Source organism: Leptidea sinapis, chromosome 10 (assembly GCF_905404315.1).
Source record: "Leptidea sinapis chromosome 10, ilLepSina1.1, whole genome shotgun sequence".
Taxonomy (NCBI): Eukaryota; Metazoa; Arthropoda; class Insecta; order Lepidoptera; family Pieridae; genus Leptidea; species Leptidea sinapis.
In genome coordinates, this window is record NC_066274.1 from 14,054,497 (window position 1) to 14,065,839 (window position 11,343).

Sequence of the window (11,343 nt, forward strand, 5' to 3'; positions counted from 1 at the left end):
TGGTAGAAGTGGCAATGGACCAGTCACTAGATTTGCCGATGCCCGCCTTGCAAGTACATCCGCTGCATCATTACCTAACGAACCGCTATGTCCCTCGATCCATTGCAGAGTTACCCGGTTATAAGAGGCAACTTGTTCCAGGGTTTGGCGACCCTCGTATATTAGCCCTGAGTTGTAGGTGGTACCCTTCAGCGCTGTTAGTACCGCCATACTATCAGAAACAATTCTGATTCTGTGGCCATGTACTTTTCCCTACTAGGGTTGTTTCACGCAAGTTCCAGACGCGTATAGATATTACTTTTATCTACTCTTTTTTCTGTGCTCAATGCTAGGGATGTCAACATTGCATCATCGATACTATCTTTTTTGTTAGTAACTTCACTAACATCAAATCTATAAGATACATGTAAACTTCTGCAACATTTTAATACCGTCCGTTTTCGTTTCCGGGACGATACGACATGGGTACCTTCAAAAAAAGCACTTACACCTTCCTTCCTTCCTGGTGTTGCAAGAAAATGTAGGCGGAGGTGATGACTTAACACCAGGTTACCCGTACGCACGTTTGTCCTCCTTTTCTATAAAAAATTAAATAAATCAAATCAAATGAAATTCCTGGACAAATGAGACTTAACATGTAATGTCTCAAGGTGACGAGCGCAATTGTAGTGCCACTCAGAATTTTTGGGTTTTTCAAGAATCCTGAGCGGCACTGCATTGTAATTGGCAGGGCGTATTTTTTATTGTCATATAAAGAAAAAAGATTAGAAGTTATTATTCTTTCAAGTCTCAGTGCGTCGCCACAGTGGCCATAGAAATTCACTTTTGGCCAATGTTTTATCAAATATTATTATAGCTGTGATGTAATTTGCTAATAGATTTTACGATGTAAAAAATAAATAAATAAATATCTAAACATACAAAATATTGTTCGTAATATTACTAAACGTTTGATTTATCAACTAGAATCTATATTAAAGCATACAGAAATAAAAAAATATCAATTTATTGTTTTATCAACTCCATTTTTATTTCTGAATAATTTTATAGAACCGGAATATTTCATTAAAACTGATTTAATAAAAGTTTCAATTCCATTCTAGGGCTTTCTTCCTGTCTTAGGGCATGGCTGTCGATAAGTCCTCAAATAATAGTGGAAGTCATAAAAGCTCATGTGATGGAAAGAGAAGTATTCTGGATTTTTATAACAGCATTGTTTGCCAGCGCACGGACCCAGCATCTGAATAAAACATATGCAACATGTTCATAAAATACACGGTTCATTGATAGGGAAATAATAAGTAAGGACTTATTTTTTTTATTAAAACTTTTAACTTTTGGTTGTTTTCTTTTTTTAGTCTCTAAACAGGATCAAAAGTAGTCTTGTAATTCTCAAACTGGAAAAAATTGTATCTGAAATCGAGATTTTGCGTGGCAATCTCGGAATTGTGACCAAAAGGGTAAATGTATTCATTCACCTTTTTAATAAAGTACCAGCCACTCAAGTTCAGGCATTATCTGTAAATAACTTTTAATGTTTAATATAAAATGGCTCTGTCGTAAATCCTACTACTACACAGCTGAATATCTAAGTGATCCGAAGCCTAGGAATAGATTATGATTATTTTATAGCAATAAAAATGACAGTACAATATTGTATATTTTACTAAAAAGAGCGCAAAAGAATGCTGGGAGAGTTTCTTCCAGCGCTTCTTGTCTCTCCGAGCTCCATTTGTTTCCGAAGCCGTGGTAATGTTAGAAATGGCAAAAGTAGTAAAAGTGTCAAAAATAATTGCCTTAGAATTATTTTTGGGAAAATAAATTTTGACTTTTAATGCCTTCTACTTTTTGTTTTTTTATGGAATAGGAGGACAAACGAGCGTATGGGTCACCTGGTGTTAAGGGATCACCGCCGCCCACATTCTCTTGCAACACCAGAGGAATCAAAAGAGCGTTGCCGGCCTTTAAGAAAGGTGTACGCGCTTTTTTTGAAGGTACCCATGTCGTGTCGTCCCGGAAACACCGCACAAGGAAGCTCATTCCACAGCTTTGTAGTACGTGGGGAAAGCTCCTTGAAAACCGCACTGTGGAGGACCGCCACACATCCAGATGGTGGGGATGATATGCTAACTTGTGGCGTGTCGAGTGAAGGTGGAATTTGGCGGCAGGAATCAGGTTAAACAGCTCTTCGGAAGACTCCCCGTGATAAATGCGGTAGAGGACACACAATAAAGCTATGTCTCTACGCAACTACTACCTATTAAATAAATAAGAAAAATTACTAGAATGTTTTACAATATTTAACGGCTCTGCTATCGATTTACACAAAGGTTGGACCAAAGATCAGCAAAAGTTAAATGTATAATGGTAATAAATCCTGTAATATTTAAGTAGATCGATTTTATTTATGTTGTTCAATTTACTGCAGCAAAACGTACACTATTAACCGGCATACTTAATTTTGCTAATGAAAGACTTAAGGCGCTACAAATAAATTCAACACCTAAAAATAATAATTGGTGTAAAACTTAAATAAAATACCTGGACTATATTTAATTTTATTTATAATTATATTATATCGAACTAAGTGAGGTGCAGTATGTAGTACTGGAGACCTATGAGCCACAATTTATTATATGTTGAGAATCTTGGGATGTACATAGAGCTAAATATAAATATATGCCTATTTTCATGGCTTTTGAGATCTTTCGTTCAGAAAATGTAATAATTTGCTGACTATTTCTACGAACATAGTTGTGAAAAATCGTTTTTTTTATGACATTAAGGGACGAGACGAGCAGGACGTTCAGCTGATGGTAATTGATACGACCTGCCCATTACGATGCAGTGCCTACACTTGCGCTCGTCACGTTGAGACATAAGATGTTAAGTCTCATTTGCCCAGTAATTTACCTAGCTATGGAAACATAATAATGTTCACACATTACTGCATCACGGCAGAAATAGGCGCCGTTGTGGTACCCATAATGTAGTCGATTTTAACGTCCAACGTAGGGTCAAAGTTACATTGCGACTTGGGCTTGAATGCCCGGGCATTATTTTATGGAATTCAAAGAGCAGGGATTACATTAGCTTAAAGTTTTGTACAGCTGAGAGCCCAGACTATAATTTTGGATTTACATTAATATTTTTTGTATTTGTTCACAAAACATCCTTACCTACATTGAAGTCAAGCTATAAAGGTTGATGCATCCAATATGGGATAATTTATGAAATATTTGATATTATTTAAACATGATATAAAAGCAGCTTTCAAACTAATTTGTTATGTATATATGTATGTAGTTTATTTGACTTTGACTCATATAGCAATTAACATTAAAGGAATCCCGTTGTAACTCGGTCAACAGTCTGCATTTGTAAAAGTTACTCTATATTAGTTGCGATGAATTTCTCTTGCTTTTAATAGGTTGCAATGTTGTACCGTCAACAACGTACTACATTAGCTGAACATTTTTGCTTCGTGACTAGCTAATTAATTGAACTGAGATACTAACCTCACTGTCTGTGGGTCTGAATACGCCAGATGGAATTGATTCCAATGTTTCGAAACATTGCTTCACATCGCAGCTAGGAAGGTTATGGCTGAATTTCCGACACTGAAATGTTTTAATAAAACACTTAATATCTAAAAGGAATAGGCAATCGCTTTCAAATACTGCATTAGGAACACAGATCTTATATGAATCCACAGTAGCTGGTATGGGTTGTTTTCGATGTGATGGGATCCTGATTACATATAGTAGGTCCATAGGCACATAAGTGTATTTGCTAGAAACTGTCATAGCCATTATGTTTACACCAGGAACAGACGTAAGCTTACAATACCTAGTACTCGGCTAAGGCAGTAAGTCTTTGGTGGGGCGATCTATATGATTTACAACAAGATCCTAGAAAATGTTCAAAACAAAAGTATTACGTTATTCAAAAGAAATGTTACAAAACGTTTGTGTGGTAAAGGTACTATAAGATTAATAACTTTCTTATTGATACGACACCTATTAAATAATAAGTTTAATAATTGGAAAATATTACTTTGTAAACATATATTTTTGATAATTAAAAAGCTCGCTGAGATTTTTGCGCCCATTCTTCTCAGGCCTGAGGCATTCGTCTTGGAATGGGTGATAGTTTTTGTTTTGACTTTTAATAAGTGATGTCACATCCTATTTCGAAGAAAAATATTTGAATTTGAATTCCTGCCGTCGAATTTTACCTTCGCACGACGCATCACAAATTAGGATATCATCCCCAACGTCTGGATGTGTGGCGTTAGTCCACAGTGTGGTTTTCAAGGAACTTTCATCCTCGTACAACCAAGCTGTGGAATGAGCTTCCTTGAGCGATACTTCGACGATAAGACATGGATACCTTCAAACATTGAACTTTCTAAAAGGCCGGAAACGCTCCTGTTATTGTTCTTGTGTTTCAAGAGAATGTGAGTAGCGGTGATCAAACCTTCCGAAATCGGCAGTGCCCCAGGGCACTGATTTTTCAGATACAGCAAAACAAAGAGTGCCGTACGGCACACTATTCCTTTACCAAGTTCTGAACGGTTTTGTTTACAAGATGGTTTATTTTGCATGGTCTTAAAGCTTTTTTCAATAGCTTTCAGGAACATTCACTTAAATCAGCCTAATTATAAGCAATCTAATAATACATGTAAAATAATACGCATTCACAGAAGGCTGCGCGCGCCAAAATTAATTCGATCTAAGGCATTCCTCTCGCGATCAGAGTTTCCCGGAACGGAAAGGTTAACATTAGTTGACCTGTGCGCTCGTTTGTCCTTCTCTTCAATAAATAAAAAAAATCATAACCTGACTGATGAGAATCAAGGATATTGTACCGAATTGAATTTTCACATTGCCCATATTATAAAGGTATTAGAATTTAGATGTCTATTCTGTTATAAGTTCGATGGCGGGATCACATCTATCAAATCTTTGATATTCCAGATGGTCATGGGTGTATTTTTCACTGGTTAGCTACTGGCTAGTTTGGATCCTCTAAAACTAATTTGTAAAGAGAATAATACGTATCAGGAAACACACACACTCAAGTTCTAAGAAGGATAGATATTGACGTGTTCCTCAATTTCATCACATATATAAATTTAATAAAAGTCTACAAACGTCATATAAAGAAGGCCCAGTAGAAGCAGTAGGTGTTGAGCTGGAAGAAGATGAAGCTGAGCAGCTTGCACTAGTAGCCACTGGTGCAAGCGGTGACCTGCTGACCCCTTTGACTTTATCATCACATTTGCAATCCAATTTGCCTGCATCTCTTCCTTTATCTTTACCAGCATCTCTTCCTACATCTTTATTTCCATCTCTGTCTACATCTTTGACTGCATCGTTTCCTCCTTCTTTGCCTATAATTTTGATTGCATCTTTGCCTGGGTCTTTACTAGAATCTTTATCTCCAGATGAAAACAATTGGTTTGAAATTACGAGGGGTTTTAATTTATAATTGGTTAAAATGAAGTAATATCTCTTGAATTTTAGACGTAATACTTTTTGAGAAATCATGATGTCATTTCTTAATATTTTGTTTGATATATTTTTGATGTTGCAAGGAAAATTTATCTTTAATTTAGGACATATTTTATTTAAATAATTTATTAAGTATACAAATTCGCAACTTTGGATAAATTTTACTCCATCTTGTTAATTTAATTTTGACATACCTAGTGAAAGTATATGTCTTCGATAAATCTTTTTGACAAGAAAGTCTGTGAAGTGAAGATAGCATTAGGAATAGAGTGACATCGTATACTTATAAATGGGTACAGTAATGAATCGCTTAACTTTCATGTAGTGTTCTGTATCAGCATCTGCTATTATCATCTGTTTGTCTGTCTCATTTTAAATCAAAGTTAATTTTTCGGGTTAATTTGAAATAAAACCCTTTCCGTCCAGTCTATTTTTTCGCTGCTTTGTTTTCAGCTCTGAGAGTTTTAGAAAAGCTTTGATTCGGTATAAGCTAATTTTATTATATCTATATTATTTGATTGAATAAAACTTTCAGATGAATTTGAACAGCCACTCTACTAAGTGCTATGAGAACATTGAGTTGGACTTTCTTGAGTAGAGCCCTGATGTTGATGTACTTCTCTACACAGTTGTGTACCACAGCCTTCTTTTGGCGTCAATCATGTGCAAGCAATACTATGTTTCAAGTTACAGGGCGCAATAGCTAGTGATCACTGACCTCTATTATATACCACTGGACTGGCGGCTGTCGAAGTGCTTTTATGCCTGTTTGATATTCGCCATTTTGGCGGTGTTGGCTATGTAGCGAGAGTCTGCGGTATTAAAACTAGTGATGATAACCTAGTGGACAACATAGATGGTAGGAAAATATTTACAAAAAATGTGTACTTTATTAAGTTGATTCTTGAAGTATAAATAACACGGAAAACGAACGAAATTAATTCAAAGTGTAAAAATACTTCAGAGTATTGTACGTTCCCCCGCAGCCATATGTATTATACGTCTAAATTAGTTCTCTGGAGGCTCGCGTGCGGCGCTTCAAACCGGCACAAAAAATATGCTGTCAAACATATTATGGAACAGCCTGTCCAGTGGTATTTATACAGGTCAGTGCTAGTGATATTACTGGGCTAATGAAACTAAGATCTTATGTTTTAAAATGACGAGCGCAATTGATGCATGCGCAGTGAAGCCGCTCAGAATTTAGGGTTAAATCAAGAGTCCTGAGAGCGTATTTGTCCTGAGGGCATAATTGTCAATATAATAATATCCATATTTGAATATTATAGTTAATTATCGATACAAATTATGGATTATTATATGGTTTACTATATCTCTGCTATAACGGCATTAGGTGATTATGTTGGTATCAATATATAGTACTCATTTCATACAAGCGACATTTTTCATCATTTTCTATGGTACTCCCATCTCTTGAATATAGTGGTTAAATTCTCTTTGTGTCCAACAGTGGCTTCCGCAACATGTCTTCCGGCTGATTTGATAAATGATAATTGTTAAGCTTACTTTTGAATCAGTGTTACCAGCCTGGCGCAACTCTCTAATATACTCGATTATGTATGGCATTGCGCTAAAAATAATGGCGGCAAACGCTGTCTCGCTTTAACATATATTCGACTCTTTTGTTTGTTTTGGTTTGAGTGTCATGTGACACATCTTTCATTCAAAATAAAAGTGACTGTTAACAATTTTTGTTACGAATTTTCGTTTTCTTTTACTTTATTCGTGTATTCTTCAGGGTAATGTGCTTAATTATTTATATAATAAATGCGTAAGACTTTCTAAGCTATACCATGTAATAAAAAATGTGTAAAATATGTGGTTTAAGATCTGGCTGGTCAGATAAGTAAGAGAATATTCATGGCTAAATCCTTTTTGGATAAAGAAAGGTAAGCACTTATGAACAAATCATAAGCTAATAAACAATGCTTAAAGTGATTAAAAGTGATAAAGTATTGATTTAATTCATCTAGAATAAAAATTATAATATTATAATCTATCTGTAGTGTTTGACACTTTTTTATCGATTGTCGATATTTTATTTGAAATTATTATTTCTATTTATTTTTATTTATTTTATTTTTATGGTATCTATATTTTTGATTAATAAGTTTAATTACCTTTGAAATCCTTTTTATTATATTATATTGTGGTTTTGATGTGCAAAAAAATATTTAAAGCCTAAAAATTAGGGTTAACTAACTTCTGCTAATATGTATTCTATTATAATTTCAAATTCAGGATCCTCGCCTATTATTGCAACATCTGAAAAACGAATACCAAAGACTGTCTAACTACTACACTACAACGCAAAACAAAAAAAAATATTAATAAAATATTAATTATGTTAATTGTTTTTTTCTTTGAGATAACTAAAACGTATCCCTTAGTTTAAACTAGTAAGACTTTGCTTAAGTCAATATTAAAATTAACAAAAGAGAACCTTAAAATTAGACATTATTTATATTATTTTATCGATAAAAATTATGTATTGATTCCAACCCTATATATTTATTTTATTGGCAGCTCTGATATTACGTCATTAGTTGATTATGTTGGTAACAAGATTTAGTGTAATACAATACAAGTGATATTTCTTATTATTTTGTATGGCACTCCCGTCTCTTGAACGTAGTGTTTAAATTATCTTTGAGTTTCGAAATCGAAAAAAGCTCAAGTAATATATTTGATCAAGATATTTGTACTTAATAAATTAATAACTCTAATATACACTGCAATTACAATTAATAACAGGATTCTTTGGCGTTGCGTAGAGATGAGAGTTCTCTGTACATCTACCGCATTTGTTGAAGTCTGGAATTGTACAACCATGCGTTTTGCGAGAAATTTTATGCCTGACACAGCAACTGTGGAATCTATTGCTGGCTGTTTTCCTGAACCTTTACGACGTAGTGACCTTCGAGCTTATTGCATACATGCATCTTAAAGGCCGGCAACGCATCTCTTGTATGTACGTGCATGGGCACTCACCTCGCCCCGTTCCATCTTATGAGCCCTTTGCCAGTTTATCACCTTATATGAAAAAACCTATGTATTTCTACAATAATAAACAAATAAACAATTGTAATAAATGTTTATTGCAATTATTGATTGTATCATATTAAGATGTACATAACTTAGTCGGGGTAAAGTCTTAACAAAGTTTCATCACTAAAACGGGTAAGCCTGCAGCAGCACTTGGGTTTTCACTGGATGTGGGGCCTCCAGCCTTCGAAGAGCAACCTGGTAAAGTCATTCACACAATTTAAGGATTCTGTATTTTTCAATTTGCTTACCACCAGAGTATGTATTGGAGCCACCACCTCCGGTTAGTGGATTACGACCAGGTTGAATGCCCGGATGAGCTTCATAGCAGTCTGCCTTACAGGGAGCATCCCAAACACATGGAGGTGGCGGCTTCCAATGCACACAGCCTGGTCGAGTACATTCTTCTTTTTGGACTGGGGTCTTTAGCTTTCGTGGTCGACCACCAGGTCCAATAACAACCTCATCCGAAGCTATTTCTTTCCTTTCAAACCGATTCATTATAGTATCCATAGTTTTCTCGTCCAGAAGAAATACTGGAGACGTATTAGATTGCTCTTCACCATTACATTTGCAGGAGCAAACCTTGTTTTTTAGATGTTCTGAAGCTATATTTTGTGATAGAGAAGGAATCTTTGAAATTTGGGGACACTTACAACATTTACTGCTCTTGTCCGTTTGACTTTCCGGAAGTATGCCTTTCAGTTCACACACGATAAAGCGTTTCCCACTTCCACCGGAGGCACCAGAAGCATCAGCTGATGCACTTGGCCCACCCGCTTGCGCTCTGTAGTGTGCTGCAAGAGGAGCAGGGTCAGCAAGACCTCTGGCACGAGCTAATTGACTTGGCGCACACAAGGGATCTGGTAAAACTAAACAGGGTGGCTCGCCGCCACATCCAGTTCGCCTACAATCATGTTGTAATCCGTTGCGCTTGATACAGTGACAACTATAATACATTATTCCACCACGAAGCTCTCTGCTTTTCGTTCTTTTGAGTTGATTTTCTTTTTCGCTCTTTTTTTCTGCGCCATCCTCTGCCGCAAGTGGAGATGAATCAGCCGATCGACCTTTCTGTGGGACAGCAATTATTGTATTAGATTAATTCATTACACACCTCCCAACATCCGCCGTGATGTAAAGAAATATTATTACCGGTGCTGTTTGCAGCCGCTTTGCAGCTGAAGTGGCGCCCATTCTTTAATTTTACCATTGTGAAATTAAGTCGAAGTCACTGAATCGTGTCACGTAAGTCTTGCCAGGAGGAGGTCGTCGAACACACGGCGGACAGGGCGGTGGGCATGGCTTTGGACAGCATGGGGCTGCTCGACATAGATATCGTATTGATCCTTGTTGAAAGTATTGGCAATCTTGCAAGCCATTACGTTTGAACGCTGATCTCGGGAGACACTGAAGCTGTGTAATATAGGAATAATTTTAGTTGATTTTGAAAGCATATAACTTTAGAGGCTTGCTTAGCGCCTAGAGACTAGCAAGTCACCAAGCGATTAGTTTAGTAAAACGAACGTTCGAGAATGTCGCCTAGCTAATCGTCTATCGAAGTTAAACGTGTTGTATTTTTGTTAAGAAAATGGATGAAATAGTTATTGTATCAGTTTTTAAAAGTACCTCTGTAATCCAAACAATTAACTCCATAAAAATGCAGTGTTTTTAAAGAAACTATGAGAAGAGTTATTTTATTTCATGAACCCAAATGATGGGCAGGGCCGTGAAATTGTTAATATTAATTAATAAAGAATTTTCTGTAAGAAACAGTTTAAAGGCTATTTTGCCAGCAGTAAAATGACTAGTGCGGCCACCGTGTATACTAGGAAGTAGCCAGGATGCAAGCCACTAGACTCTAGACGCGAAGCAAGCCGTCTTTTTGTACGGATGTAGCCTTACCGGGGGTCCACAGTCTTCGTACTTATAGCACACCATGGGACCACATGGCGAACACCTAAAAATTAGATAAACATATTTAAATATTTGTACGTTTCGATACTTACATGCAATATTATTTATAATACTTACATCTTCAACCTTCACTTAGAATAATAAAGTTGTAAAGAAAAGAGCTGACGCTTGTTATTTTTCAATTTTTCTGATTTTATTGATTTTTAGAAGTTAATTCTCACTTTTAAATTTTGATTTAATATAAAAATGTTTATAAAAATTTATAATAATTGCGAGGTCATTCCTCAAATAAAAATGATCTTCCGTCAGATGGTTGGGACATTTTTCGGTTCTACGTTTGATTTATGTTTTCTTCTAGAACTGTTTTCAGCCAGTATGATCCTTGAAAAAGGTAGATGATTCCAGGGTATAGCCACACTTAACTGTTGTTATTATCAATTAATATTTTCTCATTTTACAAATTTGAAGTAATGGCTCTGCGTGTGGGTTTGACTTGTGTTTCATACATGCTATGTCGGCCGGAACACATTTTGGAGCTGGCAATGTTTCACAACAAGGTGAGTTCTGGCATCCCGTTCTACGACAGTCATATTGAAGACCGTTGCGTCTCAAACAGTGACAATCAGTATATAAAATTCCTCCTCGTAATTCCCAACTCTTCCAAGGTCTTGGTGAATCGTACTTGTAGCATGGAAATACCATTTTGATGGTTAATCTAGCACAGAAATTTTATTATTTTTTTAAATTCTTTATGATTTTAAAAGAAATTGCACTAAAATTTTGAATTTTTCATTCAGTTACTCAAATAATGCCTAGTGATGAAATGAATCGAAATGAATGAATG

General features: G+C 35.8%; 1 protein-coding gene and 1 long non-coding RNA gene across 3 annotated transcripts; both read right to left on the bottom strand.

Moving 5' to 3' along the window:
- Positions 1-1,194: 1,194 nt before the first annotated feature.
- On the bottom strand, positions 1,195-5,696 carry LOC126966370 (uncharacterized). 2 transcript variants are annotated; one of them, XR_007729719.1, is made up of 3 exons: positions 5,157-5,696; positions 3,519-3,620; positions 1,195-1,240 (listed from the first exon to the last, which is right to left on the bottom strand). It is a non-coding gene; the product is annotated as an uncharacterized LOC126966370 (long non-coding RNA). The 2 variants fall into 2 exon arrangements; XR_007729718.1 differs by lacking the exon at positions 1,195-1,240 and adding an exon at positions 1,476-1,518.
- A 2,918-nt stretch (positions 5,697-8,614) lies between these two features.
- Positions 8,615-11,335, bottom strand: LOC126966356 (uncharacterized). The gene is made up of 4 exons (XM_050810356.1): positions 10,617-11,335; positions 10,488-10,542; positions 9,239-9,656; positions 8,615-8,780 (listed from the first exon to the last, which is right to left on the bottom strand). Coding segments are annotated over exons 1-4 (564 nt in total). The 5' UTR covers positions 10,619-11,335; the 3' UTR covers positions 8,615-8,691.
- Between the last annotated feature and the right edge of the window lie 8 nt (positions 11,336-11,343).

Coding starts and splice junctions, on each gene's coding strand:
- LOC126966356 (XM_050810356.1), bottom strand. Junction 9,657..10,487: donor ACGAAGACTGTGGACCCCCG/GTAAGGCTACAT, acceptor GCTGTCCCACAG/AAAGGTCGATCGGCTGATTC. Junction 8,781..9,238: donor GGACAAGAGCAGTAAATGTT/GTAAGTGTCCCC, acceptor TGACTTTACCAG/GTTGCTCTTCGAAGGCTGGA.